This window comes from Dinoponera quadriceps, unplaced genomic scaffold (genome assembly GCF_001313825.1).
Source record: "Dinoponera quadriceps isolate SergipeBrazil2010 unplaced genomic scaffold, ASM131382v1 scaffold1070, whole genome shotgun sequence".
Classification (NCBI taxonomy): Eukaryota; Metazoa; Arthropoda; class Insecta; order Hymenoptera; family Formicidae; genus Dinoponera; species Dinoponera quadriceps.
Window position 1 is genome coordinate 2,843,053 of NW_014555341.1, and position 23,157 is coordinate 2,866,209.

At 45.2% G+C, this 23,157-nt stretch overlaps 1 protein-coding gene across 1 annotated transcript in view; it reads right to left on the bottom strand.

Moving 5' to 3' along the window:
* LOC106743952 (zinc finger protein 423 homolog) overlaps positions 1-23,157 on the bottom strand; it is a 91,059-nt gene that overhangs the window by 66,612 nt on the left and 1,290 nt on the right. Inside the window, 2 exon segments of the mRNA XM_014618310.1 lie at positions 13,807-13,869; positions 14,242-14,322. Coding sequence (XP_014473796.1) covers positions 13,807-13,869; positions 14,242-14,322 — 144 coding nt within the window.

Genomic DNA, 23,157 nt, shown 5'->3' on the forward strand with positions numbered 1-23,157 from the left:
CCGCGCGGCGAGAATGTTATCGAGTGTTACGCGCGTTGCAAACGTAAAATCGTAATATCCTTGTATTATTGCGTGGCGCTTTCGCGGCGTTTCGGCATGCGCGCGTACGACGCAACAAATAAATTTACCAATTAAAAAACGAATTTGTGCCGCAGTGGCATCGCGCGACGCAGCAACGCGAAATATAAAATAAAAATTTCAGCCGGAATATACATATAAAAGTGCCGCCGTGGAAAAAACAAACTCCGCGTGAGTCTCCCCGTTCGTTCGCGCGATGCGAAACGGAATACGGGAAATTGGGGGAAAAAAGAAATGCAGACGTTCTTTCGCGAAAAATAATCATTCTTGTTCTCTCTCTCTATCTATCTATCTATCTTTCTCTCTCTCTCTCTCTCTTAGTTGAGAAAAGAGAGACGGTAAAACGCGAAAACAGCATAACTCGCGACGATGCTGCGCGCTAATGTTCATGGTAGTATTTATTATTTTATTCCCCGTTCTTACATACAAAAAACTAATCCCACCGCGTTTATTTCTAAAGCATACGTTATTCATATTTGCATTTCTCCTGCGCGGATAAATTCTTGTTTTGTGCGGAAGCGTATGCGCATAATACGACGCAATACGACCGACATCGCCCGCCACCACGGTCCTTTGATACGGATAACGGATTTTTTTTTGTGGGGGGATTTTTTCCCTCTCTTTTTTTTGCTTTTCGCGCGATGCTCTCCGCAAGAAAAATATTTCAATCGGTTCCGCCGGATAAAAACGAAAAAATACGACCCCAATTTCTACACGGATCCTCACGATGCGACATAGGCTAAACGCACCAGCGGTCAGATATTACGCGTAAATACTGGAATCGATTGCATCGCAACATCCAGCATCATTTTTCACGCGCCGCGCTGTCGTCAGTGTATGTATACACCTGTATATATGTACTTACATATGTATATATATACATACATACATATATATGCGTATGTATATGAATTTTGGGAATTCGACGGCCGGAGCGAAGCTGTTGGGAACCGGTTTTGGTTTTGTATTAGCATGTAACTCCGGCAGGAGTTGAAGTTGCGATGGCTTGTGGGTGGTCGGGCGGCGGCAGGGAGGGTAATTACCTCCTTGGGGAGCTCCCTCTCCACGGCGTAGCCCGGTATAGCCCCAGCACGGGTACAGAGGCTTCCCACTGCTCCCAGTGGTCCCGCGGGATCGCGCCAGTGGCTCTCACGGTCGCGGTTCTCATTCGATGCTGGAATTCGATCCCGACCAACGTGTGGGGCAGAGACGCGATGCTTACGATACTCGGATAATATCGAATATTCCGTATGGTTGGTATCAATGACAAAGACGCTCAATATCGACGTGTATCGATACTTGGCTATTATCGGAGTAACACTTCGTTCGCGCGATATTCCACTGTCAGGGAACGAAACGCGGGACGAAACACGGTTCGTTGTGAGTTACTTTTCATTTCGTCAGCTTGACGTTGAGCACGGAGCCTGAATTGCTGGAAACGAAGGCACGACGGGGAAAATAATTTCGGGATTACATACGTTGTCGCTTTATCATTAACGTCGCGCTATCGTTTTACGTAATTTAAATCGAGTCCCGCGTCCCACAAGGCGGCGTAATGACAGCCCAATTAAGCGCCGCCGATCCCTAGATTGGGAGAGCAAAAGCGTCACGTGACAATACAAATTATTATGGTAAGCTGACCCTATAATTTATATTTGGCTTATTAACGGGATACGCTTAATTTTATCATCGCGTCAAGCATACGCCTTATTATCGTTCGCTATTATCTACCTTATCGAAATCCTTAACGACGATCTTTCTTGCACACATAAGTACAATGCACCTATGAAAGTTTAATACAGCTCGCGCTGATTATTTTCAGTTCCTCCTTGATACGTTTAACACCTCACAATATTGCGAAGTTTCACGCTTTTCCCTTCTCCACACGATAATAGTTGCGCTACATTATCATAAAATGAAGAACATCAAGATATTTGAAATATTAATAATTAATTGTGAGAGACTGATCGATAAACAAACAAGTAATATAAAAAAGCCCAATGAGAGCCAACGCAAGTTAACAAATTGCGAAATAGTGCTCATTTATTATATAATAATGTTTCAATAAGAACGTTTTGGTCGTCGATCCTCTTCGCAATTGAAGCGCAACACAAACGTTTATATAATAAATGAACGTTATATAATAAATGAACACTATTTCGCAATTTGTTAACCTGCGTTGGCTCATATTGGCCATTTATATATTACAAATTTTTAAAAATATATATAAACAAAGAACCGCAATTTTTAATAAATAATTTAAAAAGAGATATAACTTTTAGTCTTGTTTAGCAAAGATCTTTCTAACTCGAGAATCACATTGTCAGATATCCGGATTTTTGTGCCATCAAGATCTATCGAACTGTGTGAGACGACGAGAGCGAAACCCAGCGCTCTCGGAACGCTTCAATTCGACCGGCGCTCAAATTCGAAGCGCCCGGTCGGCTGATACGTTTTTAATTGGCCGTCTCGGCCGATATCATCGACGCCACCGCCGAAACCGCCGACGAAATAAAACGCGGTCTCTTCGTCAGGGAAATGGAATTGCAGTCGCGACGCTGCCGACTTTTGAACTGGCTAATTCGCCCGGAAATAATAGACACCGCTGGCGCTGGTATTTGTAAGCTAATTTCGCCCATTGGTGTGGGATAATGACCGCGCCTGGAATGAGCTTTCATAATTCGTGACTACCGCCCGAATATACACGCGATAAGTTTCCAAATGCTGCGTCTAAAAATAGGCGCAAGCCTCCCCGCGTTTATTAAAGTAGTGAAAATAAACGAAGAAGAATTTCAGGGGTCACGCAGAATCGAAGCCTTTGCGGGTAGACCGGTAACCGCGGTCAACAGCAAGTTTTCGCGCGACAACCGGCGCAACGATCGTTCGTTACAATCGGCTATAGGACAAATTCGCGGCGGATTTCCGTCCGGCTCGCCTAATGATCGGCCACATCGAGTGGCAAGCGGTATCGTGGACACCCGGTACAGTGTCATCGGCACATGCCACTGTTAAGGGCAGGCCCCTCCCTGGGGAGCGTCACAAACAATAGCAATAGGCTAGCCAGTGCCACCCTACGGCCACCCTACGACATCCCAGGACGTCCTACGGCAGTATCCTTCGACCTACCCGGCCCTAACACCGACTCGTCGTAAGATACCGGCCAGAGGAAAAAAAAGAAAGAGAGAGGGAGGGGGAGGGAGAAAGAGAGAAAGACAGATGAGGGAGAAGAGGACGGAGGGGAATGGGAAGGAACACTATACCTCGGGGAAAACTTTAATTTCTTTCTGAGAAAGATGGCTGTTCCTTGTACTTCGCCGTTGCAAGACTAGTATCCTCAAGTGTGTATATATATACGTGTGTGTATACATATAAATATATATATATATATATATATATATATTACATTACGGATACGTACGCACAGTGCGACGTGGCATTGTAGGAATTAATTTGGCCCAATATCCCTGCTGGGGCGCGTCTCTCACTCGTCTACGTCATTTATACGCGACCGAGATGCGTAACCTTCCTTGTTACCGAAATTGCGAGTAACGTGGTTCCGTAAATACGAACGCAAACGATTGTTTGTACGCGATATGTAGGGCCCGCTCTCTTCGTGTTTCGTCTTCAGCTTTGATTTTATTCATCTTGATTTTACCGGCAGTACGATCGTTCGTTTCAATTTCTCGATCGCCACGCTATGTGAGATTCCGGAAGCGCTTCCTCTTCGTATTTCGAATTAAGCCGGAAGCTGAAGCGGCTTTAACGCTGACCGCTGTCCGGCGCACTTAAATGAAGCGTGCCATCCGGCGAAATTTATACGCGGCCCCTCAACAACGTAGCCGCGTTTGTCGCGGCCCACCCTTTCGGCCGATGTCAAAAGCCGCGTACGCGCCGTAATTTCGAGTTCGCCGGCGCGCTAATTCCCCGGTTAACTGGTTCCGCGAGAGCTTACGGCCTCATAACGCTGCGTTTACGACACGCAGGTGTGTGCACCCCTTTACGGTCCATCCCGTGAGCTGACGTATGAACTCCGCGGGGTAGCTGCGGCGAAATTTCAACCTATAAAAATGTTATCTTCCGGGCTACGCGTATAGTCAAGCCGGCCGGCAAAAATTTTAACTTAAGATAACGCAATTCCCTAAACGAAATATCGATTTTGGAATTTTCCCACATTGTATTACAGTAAATTGAGGAGGTAATTAAAGACACAGACCACTCGTGTCGTTTAATCTTCGACGAAGTTGTCGCGAGGTGTGATATGTCGATGAATTCGCACTGATGGTAAAACTGGTTTATCATCTATTTTTTTTTACGAAAATGACGAATTTAATTTTTATAACATATTACAGTTTGAAAGTTGTACCTCCTTGCGTTCACAAGGATCCCGCAATCCTTTAAACTCCGACTCCGCAAGTAGCGAAAAGTCCGAATAACAGAATAGACGAGTTTTCCGCAACGCAGGTTTTCATTGTGCGAAGTGCCGGTAGAGCCTAAGGAGGGAAAATTAGCATAAAGTTAGCGTGGTACCCGATACCGTATGTTCGCGCAAAAGTTAAGTTGGGTTGCGTCGCTGGCCTTCGAGTCCCCAGATACCCCGGGACTGCTTCCGTCATATTTCGATACGAGCTCACGGCTGTATCCCGGAACGTCATCGACCGAGAGAACGGAGTCTCTTTCCGTGCGCAATGCATCCTGATGCATACCACGGCCGAGAGAAAGTTCGCTACGGTGTGTCGTGAATTTAACACCGTGGTCGATTTCGTTTGATGATATTTTATAGATATTGTTAAGTCCTCTCCGAAAATTCCGATTACGCCAATATCGAACTGTTGTATGGTAAAGTTACTGAAGGTTCGAACCAAAACGTTTGATCGTTAATTGATTAAAACGGTCCATTCAAATTTTTGTGTTAATTTAACACAAGATGAATATGTTGAAAAGTAACACAATGTTATGTTACAAAATTAACTAAAATCATAAAATAGCAATAACGTGCTAATCAACACTGAAGTATAAAATGTGTTATTTTAACACTTACAATGAACACTTACAGTATCGACGCACCATGTTAAACATGGTGGTTTTAACATATGTTATGTTAGCATAAATACAATATGTTAAATTAACAAATGTATGATATGTTAAAAATCGAGTAAAAAATTCACAAAGATCATTCACTTTAACACAAGTATAAAATGTTTTTCTTCTTTTTCTTCTTACGTTAGGCCTGCGTTTCCTCTCACTCATATGCTTGTGTACAAAATGCTTTTGTTATGTAAATACAATCTATATCTTATGCGATAAAAATCGAGCATAGTCTCTTATTTGTCTCCGATTAGATTGTAGATCCTGAAAATCTGATTTTACTTAAAGACACTTTATTTTACTTTTAGTTAAAATTTTGACTTGAAAAATCAGAGAGAATGTTTCCGGCATTCAGATTTGAAATCGCAAAACAAATCGTACAATAAGTGATAAAAGGCATTAAGGATGTTATTATGCGAAAGTCGGTCAGAAAGAGGGTGCCGTGAGGCGACATGCGCGGATTCTAAGAGGAGGTTCGTTAGTATGGCCTCGGGATACTGATACCTTTATCTCTTCGAATTACCAAGTTTTACCGGGGAAAGGCTGAGGAGCGTCTCGACGGCGAACGAGTGTCACGAGTTATTAGTCGTAGTTCATCTATCCGTTTCCTCGTCGTAGCACCTACCTAGCTACACAGGCGACTCGAAAGTTGCTCGAAGCTGTTTCTCTCTCTCTCTCTCCTTGTTCGTTTGCACGAGAGAAATAACAGGTGGTATTCTGCCATCCTTTGTCGGTTATCCACGACCAGAGCGAAGCCGCGATTGCACTCGCTGAACTAATCTCCGGAATGTCGTGCTAATCTCTCGAAAGAAGAGCTCGCCATTCCGTACGCTTAGATGCGGCGTTGCAGATTGTACAATTTAAAGCGCGACCGAAGTGTCACTACGTAATACCGTCTCGCTTGGAAAACGCTTCCTGGAAAGCCGCTTTGCGCAACGGAAGCGATTTATCAGCAGAACAAACGCGAAAAAGATTCTAGTGCGTATCGGAGTAAACTTGCTGCTTTTTTGTTTAAAGACCGCTTGCGAAGAAAGATAAGAAAAAACGGATTACGTTCGGAAACAAACGCTCGAAAACACGGCTCTTAAGAGGTCCGTCCATTTTAAACAGTTTCAATGCGCAGACGATATAAAAATATCCCAATTAGTGACAGTGTCCTAATTTGTGACAACAGCATCTGTTTTCCTTAATACGTTAAATAATACAGCTCTATATATATCCTAAAATATATATATTTCTACCTTAAATTTTATATATTATCTGTTATAACAAGTTTGAAGTAAAATTAAAAACTATAGGGAATGCTAAGATATCATAATTATAAGCGTGCTACTAATGACAGTTCATACAGTTACTCGCTGACATTTTAGAAGTTGGTCGTTAATATGAGACGTCTATTTGGCATCTTTCATAGTTATTCTTTAACCTCAAATGATTGAAATCGTTCTTTCAAAGTCGAGGAAACATGTTTTGCAAGCAAAAAAAGTAACTAGACACGTATTTTTTGTAACTAAAACATATATCATTAAACGATATTAAAATATTTATTTGTCTCCATTACTGACTACTTAAAGAAATATGATGTAAAATGCGAAGACAATAAACGTGTCTATTCCTAAAGAAAATATGTGAGTTGTAAATTTTATTCATTATAAAGTTAAAGAATAATATCAATATAGAAACTTAGTCATCTATAATTTAGCAAATAATGCAAATGTGAATTATTAGCTGTCATGTTAAGTCAGTAATAGGGACGTTTGTGATTCTGTATCAATTTGTGACATTCGAATAATTATTTTTGCCTGTCAGTGATGTCCGTACGTTCTGTCAATAATATAAGCATACATGTGTTATAAATTGGAACCAAATGAAAGATACATATCACTAAACGATATTTCCATTACTTTTTTACTCGAATAATAAAATAAATCCTATGTACTTAGCTTAACATGTGTATTACTAATTTATTAATATATTATCATGGTGAGATTGTCACTAATTGGGACATCCATCCTATTTTCCGAAATGTTGCTCGATAATTTTGACATTTTTCACTTAATCGACGAACTCCGCGGGCTACACGATGACTGATAAACATATATGCCTCTGATAAACGCAGGCCAAGCGAAACTCTCGCGCTCACAGGAGGCAGCATCTGCAGAGGTTCACCACACGACGGTGCAATCGTATTATACGTTACGAGCGGGAGGCAACGGGCGAGCGAGCGAGTTTATAATGAGACCGTGTCATATTTTCCGTGTTTGTCGTGGCGCACGCTCGCCGACATCGCGCCGTGAAAATAACGCTCGACCCGACAAGTTTCGGTTCCGCGCGAACGCACCGTCGCAGAACGCAGTCGGGAAAAGAAGACTGATTGTGTGTTCGGCGAGCAGCTACGTTACGAGCTGCGTACGAAACGCGAGCATCGATGCGCGCGTATGCGAGGTGCATCCGAGCGCGCGGTGTGTAGTAGTAGGTGGAATACAGCTACACGCGTCGGAGAGGATCCATCGTGTGGGTTCGCACGAGAGAAGGACGAGAGCGGAGGAACGAACGGGACGGAGAGGGGACGAGAGCAAGAGAGATAGAGGGACCTGAAGTCGGTCCCGTGGGATACGTAGGAGCTGCGCCACGGCCCGAGGCAGCTCGTCACCTGGGACACCCTTATATCGCCAAGTACAGTCGCGTCGAGAAAGCAGCCATTGTAGCTACAGCAGTTCTCCTTGCTTCTGATCAGGAGTCAGCTGAGACTCGTGACTCCCGGCCTGTCACGAGGATCCGCGTCGATACCGCGTCGTAAATGTTTAGCCAGGATAAAAGGATCGATCAAACCTGGCTGCGGTAACGGATGCGACATATCGAGCCGGCTCTCTCGTCCGATCGATGCGTTAATCGATACGAATAGGACGAAATGCAAGGCTCGAAGAAAGGCGAGGGAAATGGCCGGACGGTCGTTCGTCGACTCGTCACTCATGAATTACTCATCATCGACCCGGCGAAACGTGCAATTGCGATCGCGTGGCCGCCATGGAAACGCGATTTCCCAAAATGTTCGAGGCTGCCCGCAGGGGCTTGCGAAACACAGCTTTATTAGCGGACGCTGTATCGGGAATATAAGACGCGCGAGACGTAAAACGTGGAAAGCCCGACGAACAGGAGGATGAGAACGAGGAGGACGAGACGTGGAGTAGCAGGAGGAGAAAGGGAAGGGGGAGGAACGTGCCAGATAGGGGATGAAGCGAGCTTGGGGAGGAAGGAGCGGGACATAGATGAAGATATGGAGCGAGACGAAGACAGATACTGGCGGTGGGAGTGAGAGAGTTTTATTAGTGGGTGCTGGTATTGGGAATATAAGACGCAACAACGTAAAAAGGAGAAGCGAAGAGACTGGAAGATACAATATAGGGAGAGAGGAAGAGAGAACGAGACAGAGATGCCGGACGAGATAAGAAGGGGAAGCAAGAGAGAGAAAGGGGGTGCAGAGGGAGAGACTCAGCAATGAGGAGAGGGTAGGTGGGCGCGAAGAGGCAGCGGGGCCAGGTCCCGCGGGACTCCGTGCTCTCCTCTGACGCTGCCAGCACTCGGGAACGCGAAAGAGGGAGGACGGCGGAGGGACGAGAGGAGTGCGGAGGGAACTAATCAGCTCGACGCTTGCGCACAGGGCTGCTCTTAGAGTCCCTCGGGATTCCCCTGGCATTCCCCATAATATACCCTCTCCCGGTCCTCCCTCGTACCCTCCCGCACCCTCCCCCCAAGCGCCCTCTCTTTACCTCCTCGAAGCCTTCGCGTCGCAGCTGTACCGACGGACTACAGGACTTTCCAGCTTCCCAGCGGGGAGTCAAGATCAAGACCGCTCGATGCGATTATTTCGCGTTGATTATTTTATACCATGTCGTGCATGTCGGGGATTTATAGACGGGAAACGCGGTTTTCCTTTTGCTGCAGTTTTCACGTTTTGCGCTTTATTATTTTATTTCGTCTCGATCGCGCGTATCTTATCGGAAATACATCGAGTGTATACTTCTTAGAATAAGCTGCCCGAGAGCGCAATGATAAGTAAAATCGAACGACTTGTGAAGAATACATGCTTATGTGGATCGGATTATGAGTAAATATTTTCCTTTCCCCTCCTTCCACCACGTTGCGAATTTCCATCGAAACTACTCAAATCTGTCACAGCAATTACCGCGAAGTCCTGCGAGACAATCCGCGAGAGAAGGATATTCCGAGTGATGTTACAACCTTCCCTGCCGACCGTCGTCCCCGTCACCCACCATCGGGCCCGAGGAGGCTTTCCCCATCGGGATTCGAGATCCCCCATTTTCTTAATGTCAGAGATTTCAATCTGTCACAAGAGCGGCTCGGCAACTTTTCGCTTATCCGCCCGACAATTTCCACGGGCATCGCCAAAGTTTTACGCATCGTGTAATTTAGCTCGCGATACTTCTCGCCGAGACAACGGCGATTCGTCAGCGTCTGAGAAAGACGTTCACGAGATAAGAGCGATACGAGCGCACGCACGTTAAGTCAAAGTACATGATCCAAATTTGAAAAAAATCTAAGTTACTTATTGCGCGTTTCAGCAAGAAAAAAATCATTCTTTTGCGTTCATTTTAATGTCGGATAGGAATAATCCGCGAGTTGTACAAGTTTGTGTCGAGATCGGTTCCATATTTATTGTGGGATATACTTTCGGAATCGTCCGTTTCATCGTTCTCCCGTATATAAAGTAAAGGAACAGAAATCGTGGGAGAATCGGTGTTGGTGCAATAGGTGTTAAAAGTTTCGTCTTTCTGTTTCGTAGAAAAAAAGAGAAGCACGGCTTTAAGAAGTTAAGAGCATTACAACGGCTGCTAATTGGCTGCGTTCGCGCACAATAACAAGAGAGAGAGAGAGAGAAAGCAGAAAAAGGTCGCGAGCGCGTAACTAGACCGGCTGAATAATCGAGTCCCGGTGGGGGTGACTCGAGCGGCCCTTCGAAGATAGCGAAGGTCGCTTCTATATCGTCTCTACTCTTCCTTCTCAGCTGGCGGATGCAATAAGGCGTTAACCCGCAATCCTCGCGTTCTTCCCTCGTCTTTCTTTCCCCGTTCTCTCCTCCCTGCATGCACCCTTACGGCGAAAGGAAGCCGATATTCCCCGGATGATAATACACGAATGCGCCACTATGTTCGAACACTTGTCTCCGTCGTGTTACCGGAGGCTCGTAGCGAACTCATTAGCGATCTCGCGCTTGTGTCAAGGTGTCATGTTCGAAGCTCTCGTTTATCCCTTTGGAACCGCGGTGTATATCATTCGCCGGTTGGTGCGCACGCAATCATAGGTGCGACGCGTAATTTTGTTTTTATCTCCGCTTATGGAATTGTGCACTCGCGAATGAGAACAAGTGAGTGAGAAAGAAAGAGGGAGGGGGGGAATACGAGAAGCGGTCTTTCAGCGGAGACAGTTATTCATTTCCAATTTATCGAAAAGAACATCAAGAAACGCTATTTCCTGAAAGCCTCGGCTTAAGAGATCGTCGGGTTCTGCGTCATCTTCTAATGCGACGAGAAGAATTGCCGCGCGAGCCAATTCCTCCCGAAATGGTGATAGGGTGGCGCAGGTGGCAAAGGTGATCCCGCCGCGCTTATTATGTCGATATATCGTAACCAAAGTTCCATTACAGACTTATATCGGCCAACGCGCGCACGATACGCTCTTCCGAAGTAACGCTCGCCATCATTCATTTCTGGCAAAATAATACGAGCTGTAGATATTATACATGGTAATGTAATAAATTCTATTACCATGTCATTACGTAATACTTCCCGCCGACGAAAGTAGTTCGAATTTATAATACAATAAATGGGTTTCCGCACAGACCTTTGCTATTAAAATATATATCCAATGTATCACGGCGAAATATAGGAGTTTCCACTAGTCAGAATTTTGGTTCTGCAAATTAATCCTGCAAATTCTGCTGAACTGGGAGAAAATCAATGGAGACTTTCGTGATATAATATATTTAATATTCCATTACTTTTATTCAATACCTATTATTCGTGTTTTCCCTCTTTATTCTTAATTTTAGATAAAATATGTGCACGATAAACATAAACATAAAATATATATAATTGATATGAGCAAATAATAGGATTAATGAATACATATTTCTTTATTCATAATTCTTTCATTATTATTTCTTTTTATTTTTTCATTCACCAATTGTATCTTCATCTTATTTTTTATTTTATTCGTGCATGTGGGAATATTATTCGCGATCAAATTGACATTTCGGTAAAAATCTAATTGACTCGTTTATGCAATTCTTGTAGGCGGGATCGACGGGATAATCGCATAATTAGCGTCTCACAAGCGCTAGAAATTCTTCCTGCGATGAGGTGCATACCGCGAATTAATTATAGCCTCGCCTTAAATAAATTATGATAGTAAACGCGTAATTGTACCGCGTGGTGTGCCAAAATCATTCGTTGAATTATTCACGTGTCCGGAAAATGTCGAAGTGTGCGCGATGACGCGATGACAGTGAATGCTGTATTTGACGCAACGAATAACGGAGAATTCGCAGTTTGCGAACTAGGATCTCGCTTTTTCGTTGCGCGCTGTAACACCATCTTCCGATGCGAGGGAAGTAAACGAATATTGTTCTTTAAATGTTGTCGCAACGATGCGATACATCCAACTTCGACTGCCACAGATGAACGAAAAGAATACACGAAAGTACGACTGTTATATGTCGCGCCAATTACGTTCCGCCGAGTTGAACGACAAACTTCGAAGACTTGAAAGTGAAACGTAACTTCGGCGCTAATATCTCGCTAGATACTTTGACCCCGTATTCTCATTGCGTGTTTAGTTTAAAGTGGCTGTACGCTTCCGTCCCACTGAAACAACATGCGTGCAATTTGTGCGAGGGATTTTATTAGACAATACGGACTTTCCGGGTTATCGAAAAGCAAAGACTTTGAGAAAAAAAGAGATTGACTTTTCGAAGAGTTCAGCTTTCAAAATGTTCGCAAAGGCTGGCTTAAAAAAAAAAAACATTTAACGATATACCGATCGTCGCGAGCATTAGTGTTCATCGGGTTGAAAAACGAAGGAGAAAAAAAGGTAGAGAGAGAGCGAGGGAGAAAATAACGATGTCCCAATGGTTTAATGAGCGGCGTGGGTACACGGAACATTAAAGAAGCGAAGGAAGCCCGATGTTTTCAGGTAAGCAGACGGACGAGGCATCTCCCGAGGGAATGCGGGCCGCCTCCTACGGGAGGCAACCTCGTTCCACGAGCTCCTCCAAGCCGGTTTTACCTCCGAGTATAAAGCGCGCGCAAGTACACTTTGCGAAAGGTAACCTGAAATAATAATCGAGCCGTACACGGGGAGCGGATAAAGGTTTGATCTTCCGCCTCCTCGGGGAGGAAAACTGCTGGATACTTGGGAAAGGTACGAATCTTTCGAGACAGTTTCGCTAGTTACGTAACAAGGGCGGTACCGCAGGGCGCCGTGCACACGGGGGAACCGGAAATTTTACTTAGCGCAAAAATAGTTCGTAGGAAACTGTCGGGAGACTGCGGACGAAACGAAACCAAACGAAAAATAGACGTCGACAAATAGGGAGAGAGAGAGGGGGAGAGACACTGTTCCGCTAAATTGGCTCATCGAGTGTCTCATCGTGAACATCGAAAATTTATCCACCGTCTATTTACGATCGATAATTATATGGGATCGCGCGGCGAATCGAACGAATTTGGACCGCACGATTTCGCATGCATGTATGTGCATCTTCATATGTGTGTGTTTTTAATGAAATCAAGTGGGACGAAGAATGAAGGAATCTCCGGGAAAACAAAGCGTATGGGTGCGCACACACATGTGCGTCAGGTGCACTATAATGGGATTATCGTTAAAAAATTAACGTTTCGCGAAGCCGCCCGCCGAGATATTTATATAACAATAGCGTTTAACCGCGCGCAAGAGCGAAATATATTGTCGTCGCCACGCGCAACAAGACGCAATTCAAGCCGGCGCGCATTTTTCATTGAGCTCGATGATGAAATACCGCGAGATAAAATAAAATCGAACATTCGTATTCGCGCTATTCGCCCGCGCTCCCGCCCGTCGGAGCGGCAGCCGTGACCAACGAGGGGTTAAATCCCCGTCATTCTGTCGACGAGAGGCCGATGCACGCCTCATCATCCGCGCGAGAAAGAGGTGAAAGATGCGGCATTGTTCGCGGCGCACATTGCTCGTGTGTGCTCGGGATATGTGCCGCGCGCACGTAGGTTGTCCTCTGGGGGCCTCGGGATCCCATATTCATGGGATTTATGGCGGGATCGCGCTTCTTGAATACCTTCGAACAATGACGATGCATCTCGACGCATTGTTGCGTGCCCGTAGGGCAATTCGAGTAATGCACCGGAATGCGACTTCTCGCAATTTCTTCGCATTGTTGCGCAAAGAGTTGTGAGCGCGCGTGAGGCTCTCTCATTGCGCAAAGCGATCGATTTTAGTCACGCGCACTCACCGAGAGAGAGAGCTCCGCCTCGAGAAATGATGGGCTCGCGCGATGCGCTCGAAAATTACGCGAGTACTCGCGAAACGGGGAATCTGTCACGCGGCGGAGAGAGCGACGGAAAAGTTTCTTACCTTCTGACTGACGGCTGAACGCCCGTTGCAGCTCCTCCTCTTCCTCCTCCTCTTCGTCGTCCTCTGAAACACACACATTCAAGCACGCTTTATTTAATTTATATTTCCCGCTCGCGCACGGAGGAATTTGCCTTAATTGATTTCATGCCGTTGTCGCGTTTAATAATTGCATTTGTTAAACTTAATATATCGACGTTTGTGCCGCAAATGTCCATTTATCGAGTAAAAGCCGAATGAACTCGGTAATTGAGTTTTTTTTGTTTTTTTGGTAGGGCGATTTAACTAATACGGGTCGGCTGATTCGATATGAATTTGATTATGAGATGCGTGTCTTATTTGTCCCGCCGCATGATTCAGTGTGCAAAGTCTGCCACCTGTTGTACGTAAATACTAAAGAAAACTACACGAGCTGGCAGTCTAACAAATAACACTCACGCTTAATCGCCGTCGTTTCGTTATCCTGTTCGGCCGCCTCCAGGACATTCTGCTCGTTGCCCTCGTCCCACTCTTCGTCCCCTGCGCGGAGAGAAGCCACCGTTAATTCTATTACATTTGCATATCGCGGGTAAAGAGCGGAATCTGCAGCTGCCTACGAGCTACGCACAACAAACGCGACTTTCTTGTCTTAAATCTCGCCCGGGAGAATTTGTCAAATCCGTCGGAATACATAATTTGAGGCTCCCTTCGCTTCATTCCCTTCTCTCATTTCCCTTCTTTTTGGGAGCTTTTGTAAAATCACGAAGCCATCTCGTCGAGGAACTGTTCGCTGTTTATCATCATAAACAAAACGACGAAGCATGTTTTCGCCATAAAATATACTCGGTCGGCGCTGCTGCCATCCGTTTGTCACGTGGGGGAGGGGGCAGTACCGCAGAATTAAACTTAAAAAATTACACCCCTGTCCACGTGGCCAACAGGTCGTTTGTTATTCCGTATGGCTCCCCGCATCTCTTCTCTCGTGATGATCTCTCCTCATTCTCTTTCTCTCTCACGTAGTCGCAACGCGAGCGAGTTTACGCGCGGCAAACTTGCCACTCCGACGATTACGCTTCGTTGAATTCCGAAGGTGTCAAACCGGGGTTTACCCCATCTATCCTCTCTCTCCTGCCACTATCTTGTCGAGCTTTTACCGGAACGAGGGCATTCGTCACTATTAACGGCTGATTAAGCCAACAAACCGCGCAAACTTTTCCTGCTAATTGCCGAGTGATTTGTTCGAACGTAAAGTTGCGCTTATGAAGGTAGCTGAAAGTTGTTCTTTTGTAATTCAGTGCAGCGCAATGTTGTCGCAAAATTGACGTTACGATAGAATCATTTTCTAATTTGTCGAGCGATTCGGAAAAATATCCAGAAAATAATAATATCCGGAAAAATTAATTAACAGACATATCTCTCTCTCATCGAATTCTTCTCGCCGGATTCTCGGCACGCGTCGAAGGAAGCCCGTTGAATAATAAATCGCGAGTCCACGACGGAAATATACAATTCGCGTGAAATTTTTCGCGAGCTAAATCTCGACCTGCCCGCACACTCCAACCGCCCGTTAGACGTCAGGCGAGGAACAACGAGCGCGTCAAACCTACAGACGGCGGCCGGGCTTAAATATTCCAGAAGACACGACGCGAAGGTACCGCATCCTTCGATCGTACACCCTGGCGCCCTCCGAACCCTGTCAGCTGTCAGGCATGTCAGGCCGCGCTTCGCGTTACCGACAACGATACCCGCCGGTTAATGGTTCATCCATCATCGTGTAACCGACGACTTTCCGCGAGTTCCGGTCAATTCGTTAATTGCGGTCCCGGTCGACTAACATCTTTATTCGTTTCCCGTACGACATTTATCATCGCGAAAAAATCCTTCCTACTTGCTTACAATAACTATAGTATGTTTATAATAAGTAAATTTCGGTCGTGCAGAAAGGTTATTTCGGGAGAAATTGGAGGAAGCTTACTTGCAGCGCAATTTTTCCACGCTACCTCAAAATAATTCCATTATAAAGGAATGACCTTATATATTAATTTGAGAGCTCTAAAATTCCGATTTTCTCAGTATATATAATGCAAGCAGAGCTTCGAGTTGTGGAAAATATCACGAAACTCGAAGATGCTGCGCGAATGACTGATTCGTTTGAGCGAATTCAATTTACCGTAAACACCGTAAACAATTTGACGATGAGACGACCTGGGCCTGACAATAATCGTAAAGGTGGGGTGGAATCAGCTATATCGGCACCCTTTCCGCACGTACCGGTACCTATAACGCGCGTACATCGTTTCGCAACGAGCCACGTAATACGGCCTGGCCTAGACGACGCCATTCTCAAGATGGTCCGGGAGAAGGTCGGCAGTGGTCGCGGCGGCGGAGGAGAGAGGTAGATTCTCGAAAATACAGGTTGCAATCTCGGCCGAGCTCCGCGGCTAACGTTAAACGGATGTGTTATTATGGCTTCGGCATGCACGCTGGCCAAGATAACTGCATATTGCGGCTTAACCCCTTCTAGGAGGATCATTCGAGTCACGATGCCCCCGTCTGCCGATAATGCTCCCGCGGCGGAAGTATATCGCGTCTTCCAAATAATAACGTTTTATCTTGATTCCCAAGAATTTTCCAGCCGGTAGTTTCGAGCGCGTCTCTTCGACGTGAAATCCTGCCCACTGATTGGATAAGTCGCGCGACGTCATTAAAAATAAGTGTGAATTTTGCGGAATTAACGGATAACGCTGTCGTATAGCAAAGCAGAATGTCAAAAGCGATTCTAAATGAAAATTCAAGTATCCTTGACGTTCGACAGGTAAATAAGAATGACCTGTCGACGTACAGTCGTGGACAGTAAGGTTGTCTCAGTGTGAGTTTCCGAACGCATCACATTTCCGGAAAGGCGGATACATGTATAACGACTCGTTGTGAGAAGAGGTAGATGACAAGATAAATGAAGTGTCGCAACGAACCGTATGATGAATCAGAATTGCCACAGACTTGGAAAACTGGCAAAATCGCGAAAGATCATGGAAATATAAAATGTCATTGGAAAAGTCAGGGAAAGATATAAAAAACCTGGAATTTTGAACTTTGTTTACAATTTATACTTAAATACTCTCAACTGTATTCTTCTTTCCAATCCTCGCTTATATTTTTGTTGGCGTTTAGCCTAGATTTGCAGTTAGTATCGCATTATATCACTAAACTTTTTAATTTGTATCGCTTCTAACAATACAAGCTATCTTTCCTGTTATTCTAAATGTTAACGTTTAAAGATTACATATTGCTTGTGAAAAATTCCCCATTGTCGTGTGGAAATTATGGAAAAGTCAGGCAGTTGCAAAATCCATTTTTTATGGCAATTCTGTGAATGAATGGAAAAGTAATGCGAAACTCACATTGAAACGACCGAATAAACCTTACTGCCCACGACTGTACTATGGGCCTGTTCGATCTCGCGGCTCGAACGACAGTCGAACGATTGCCTGAAAGCGGTCGGGAATTAACGCAACGTTTTAACGATAGGGCGATGTCCCTCCCAATGTGCCGTGTCAAGCCCGCGCTGGCCTCGGTGGTAACCCTTTCCGGGCGCGTCCCGCGGGACGCGTCGATCCTCGCGGAAGCCCGCAAGGGTCCCGAGTCATTAATCGATACGCCGTGAATAAAGGAGCGCCCTGCGGGTTATATCCGGGGCGCGACTGCGTTGCCGCCGCCGTACGTCTTGGAGTCCGTGACAGGCAGGCAGGCGAGTAGACAGCCGAGCAGCAGCCGCCATTGGGAAAGGCCGCCGGTGCTGCTGCTGCGGTAGGTGGTGGTCGGGAGGGAAGTCAATCCCGTGGGACCGCGTACCCAGGGTAGCTCTGACGCGGACTCAGACTCCCGAGGGACGCGAGCATCCGCCGGCGGCGGCGGCTCCCTCAGCGAGGCACCTGGAGGACCCGGGAATATTGCGGAGGGCCTTTCGTGCCCGTCACGCTGACGGCCGCGGTAATCCCGCGCTTATCGGCCCCGTAATCATTCGATTTTCGGCACAAGCAGGATACATTGTAATCGTTTCAGCGATAATCAAGGCATCACAGGCGGACATTCTTATCATTGACAGATGATAAGAAGACACACACGATAATATTCCCGATAATTGCTCGACTTTTTTCGATCAAGGCGCTAATCATAGACTCGTTCGGAATTTATTCCGATCGGGATCATTGAATTATTCCTTAAAAAAATACAAGAGAATAATCTAGAGAATGACTGAATGATCAGAATTCATTACGGACATGATAGGCGCCCTGGGCATGTATTATAAATCAATCCGATCAGGATTGATCGTTTAATTATTCCCTGTAAAATACAGGAGAATCTAAAGAATAACAAAATGATTCCGATCATTCCGAACAGTTCCATAATAAGTTCCCAGTTCTGGTAAATGTTTCTTTTCAATTGCTCGCGTAAACCAGCAGATCGATTGTTTAAGCGCTCAAGTTGCAACGGACGAAGATTCCCGGAAAAGGCACTGAAAGGGAATTTCTTAAATCGACGTCGCCGTCGCGCGACGCACATCGCCACAAAAGCGACGCCAAGTTTGCGGACTTGTCGACGGGTGGTCGCTCCTCAAAGGAATACCGCGTCGCGGGAATGTGTCCTCGAGTATGTCTTTTGTAACGCGTGCTCTCCTTCCACGCAGCCTTCCGCATACCGCGCGCTATTAAGAAGTGCGCATACACGCAGCCCCTCCCGAAGTTCTCCAACTTCATCTTCTACCTTCTAATTCCGTACGGACGATCTAACCTTGTCGCAGTTTGAGGCGAGTCTTGTTCTAACTTTCTCAAGATCGCCACAATTTTTTTTTTAATCGACTTATTGTATTACATATATACATTATTATAGTATGGTTGAAATTTCATATATTTTTCGAGCAGTTACCGAACGGTTTAACTTCTGTCTAGTAATAGAGAAGTAAAACTATTTCTAATCAAAACGCTTTTCCTGCAATTACTGCGCGTAAAACATGCGCAAAATCTGCATCCATTTACTAAACGAAAATAGAACAATAAATGGATTTAAAAAACTATTCAATCGATTAATAAGCAAGCTTGCTGTTCATGAAATGGACAGTTTTGCTTTAGAAGCACCCCTGATTAAAATTCTGTCGAGTTCTTGTTTATTTCCTAAGCAGTATTGTTAATGAGAATGCAATCATTAATACCAGACAGTAACTGGATCTAAGAAAACTGCATACATATCTATGAGACTAATTAAAATATTATTTCTCGCTTCGGTCGCCATCAACACAACGAAATAATTTCGTATTGTTATGCGAATTGTGTGTGTGAAAGTATCAATGAAATACGTAAAATTCCCGCTTAAAGCCAAAGTACGACCACAATATGTACGATACATCAGATCGCAATTATTGTGAACGTATCGTTATGGAAAATCACTCGAGAAGTAAACAGCGGACGCAGTAATTGGAATCCGGTAACCTGTGCGCTGTACTCTTCGTGGACAATAATTTAACGAGAGGCCGATAACTTAATCCAAGTTAGCGGGCGCGTTATAACGATTATGACCGCCGGTGAGGACTTAGTGCTGTCACTGCAAAAACTAATAGCGGCTTAAGTTTTAGAGGAGCTACGATTAAACGGCTTAAAACGCTAAGCCGGAAATTTACATCGCGCGGCCAGCGGCCGCCTGTCTGTCGCGGATAGTCCACCACCGCTGCGGCCGGAAGAAAGTGGCACGAGCAAGTGCTGCGTTATCGATACGCAGCATCGAGAGCGAAACACCGCGCACTATTAATCCTAAGGACGCGAAACGATTATTCATTAATATTACATTACGTCAGTGATCTTATTATACTTGTTATTACAGTCACGTGATTACGTTTCTGACATAGTTTCTCCGAGAAATTACTCCGTCGGAGCGATCTACACGGCACTCGAACACGGTTTAATGTAGTTTTTAATTTAATTATGCCTCTTCTCGACGACGACCAATCGCGGTCCTAATGTTCAACGTGCACGAAAAGGAGGAAATAATAATTATCGATAAGCAAGCCCGAAGCCGAGGCTTCGGGTCGTTAATCATTTCTGCGCGTGTAAATTAATTCCGGGACGATAATTATGCATTTATGCGAGCACGCGCAAATTACAATCACGTTCCTGAGGCATAATGCACATGATTCAGGTCATTGCGTCCTACTCACCAATTATAATGCGCTTATATATCGAGTATATTTAGGCGTTCCTTCATACTTGCCGTAGAAATGCATATGCACACGGGAAACCTGATTTGCATACGATACATAATGCAACTCTAACAACGCACGCGTAGATTGATAAATTAAGATTTCTCTAACAATCAACAGTCACGTTTCATCGTTCCCACTAGATAGACATACAGGGTGCCCAGCAAATCATGCTACATTCGACGAAAAGAATTTATTTCTCATGGGAAAAAATCAAGTGAAAAATTATAGAATAAACTTGTCTTATTGATCGCGTAGCTCTCTCTCTCTCTCTCTCTCCCTCTCGGAGAATGATTTTGAATATAAAAAGGGTGGTCGTGTCTATCTACTGATGTTTTCACGCGATTGTAACATTTTTTATGTACTATTTTGAATGAAATTTGTTTCTATGATATTACATATTTACTGTACCAAATATTAATAGTACTGTTACTTTCCGTCGATCGTTAAACATACCACAATACAATGATTAAGAGTACCGATGTTTTAATTATAGCATAATTGTAACAAAAAATTTCAGCCGATAATTTCGATATATTTGTGATTTATCGAACACTCTGTGTATAAAAGTGTCCACGTAAGTGTAAGTTTGTCCCGCAAATGTTCGCGTGATAATTTCTTCTCGTGTGGAATATTTTTTCCGGCGAAACTAACGCGACGAGCATCCGATAAAATTTATTCAGTAATACGTATTCGACGAAACTTCGCGAAAAAAACACTTAAACGCGATTTTATCAATTAATGGGATTTTAATCTCGACGCGATAGGACGATGACCGACGCGCCACCCTGTTCGTTTCAATCGTGCAATTTTCGGAAAAATATTGGAGGCTCGGGTTAGTACTCCTCCCCAAAACCTGTCGATGCAAACCGATATATTCCCATTAACGCAATTATCCTCCGTTCAGCTGCTACCAACCTACCGGTTGTCCACGTTATGACGGGGCATTGGAATCCATTAATACGGCTTCGGTCGCGCGCAGGTTCATTATCGTGCATTAATTAGCAACACCCTATATCACTATGCCGGCAATACTATCGGTTCGGCTTGCTATTTCGTGGCTAACCACCGGCTCGTGACGTTCTGACCGCAGTTGGCTTGATCCGATAAAAGACGACGGTTTGTTTACTACAGTAAACAAGTTACAAGCACAGCACATAGTTCGTTAGACTTTCTTGCCACCGATATGTACTAGATGTTACCGAATTGTCTCCGACTCCGCCGTGAAGAGTACAATTTTTCTTGCAGAATAAAATGTTTCGACGAATCGAAATTTGTCGCCTTTTCATCACCGAGACGCTCGCTACCGGGTGTTGAAATGTCACGACGAATGATGTGTCAGTGTCTTAAGGATTCCGTTAATTCGCGGGGAAAAACGATCATCCGCATGATAAATAATTACACGCGCATCGGTTAGGAACGACTGATATTTCGGGCGGCAAAGATTGCGGCAGACGATCCATCCCGTCTATATTGCGATTCGCGAAACGGCGCTCTCTCTCTCCTCATCAACCGCCGGCGCCAATATTTCGGGCGGCCGAGTACCTTTTACGTCCGCTATTGGAATCCGGATGTGGCCGGCTACCGAGCAGCCGGCAGTTCGAAACGAGCAACGCGAAACTTTCGTTTCCGCTCAATCGTCAATTCCGCCCCGACAAACGAGAAATGATTCGGCTACCATAGCAGGATCGCAATTTCGGGGGAAAAGGGCTGTACTATAGCCGCGTACATGGCGTATAGCGATTGCGAGCTCAGCGGGAGCTCGTGTTTCAGGCTTCCGGGGCTAACATTAACCGAGTCCACAATTAGTAAGATCCATAGCAAACATGAAATTGTGTCGAGTCAACGGACACGATCTACACTAAATGCGAACGTTTCGTTCTAAAGAGATTACTATTTCTTTCCTTCTTCTTCGTTGGCGAGCATTCTTGAGGAAAGCGCGTGAGAGAGGAAATACGACTGAAAGCGAAAAAACTGTTGCGTGGAATGGAAACGGGAGAGAAGACAAGAAACGACGAAGGAAAAGGGAGAAAGTGACGGCACAGAGGAGCGAGAAGCGAGCAGGGACGACGCGCGCGAAAAGAGGTACCAGCAGGGAGGACGAGAGGAGCGCGACCAGAATTGGATAGGATAGGCGAACTGGTGATTACAGAGGCCAGGGATTCCCCGGGGAGAAGCGCCGGTCTCCCGCGGGCTTCCACCTAATTCCATCCTGGCTGACTACTGACTCTATCTTCCTCTCTATCGGTCTACCTCGTTCACCTATTGCTTCTCTTTCCGTCTCTAACCGTTCACTTCTGTTGACGTCCTTCTCTCTCTCTCTCTCTCTCTCTCGCTTCCTCTTTCTTTCTACGTCCCTTTCTCTCTCTTTCCTTTTCGCTACATGTTGGAGCAACACTCCGTCCTGCTTTCGCCGTCGATCAGCCCTCAAACCACTTCTCTCTCTCTCTCTCTCTTTCACTCGTGCCCGCCCTCTTCGTCGTTTCTCTTTCTGCGTTCATTTGTCTCGCTCTGTATTTCTCGCGGCTTCTCTGTTTATTCCGCACTTATGATTCGCCCTCCTCCTGCGCCACCATTTTCCCTCTCCGTCTTTTTCGCTCTCTCCCATCCGACCCTTCATATCTCTCCCTCCACCTTCTACTTTATGTGGCAACTGTATTTCGGTTATCCGGTTGCTTTCAACCTGCTGCAACACCCTCGAGCGCGCGCTGGAGCCGCCCGACAGTTTTCGCCGTTCCATCTGTCTCCGTTCTTCGCTCTATTCACCGCGATGGATTGACTCACGAGTATACACGATAATTGATATCATTAACTAGAGAATTGACAAATTCGAAGTGCACTCGTGGAATTGAACGATTAATTAAACATTGCGAGGATTCGAACCAAGCCAGTGACTTGAGAAATTACTCGCGTTTCTTTAGACGTGTAATGAGATCGTTCACTTCTTACATCCAATTCCGTCACTCTGCGCGGTAGCGTTGTTACATCAACAATTTACTAGTGAGACTGATTCATTTCTTAATACACTTGTAATTGCATATATTTGAGAACGAATCTTCCGATTTACGTACTTCCAAAAATCAGTAGGCCGCGAATATCGTGTTTAAATCAATGATAGATATTCT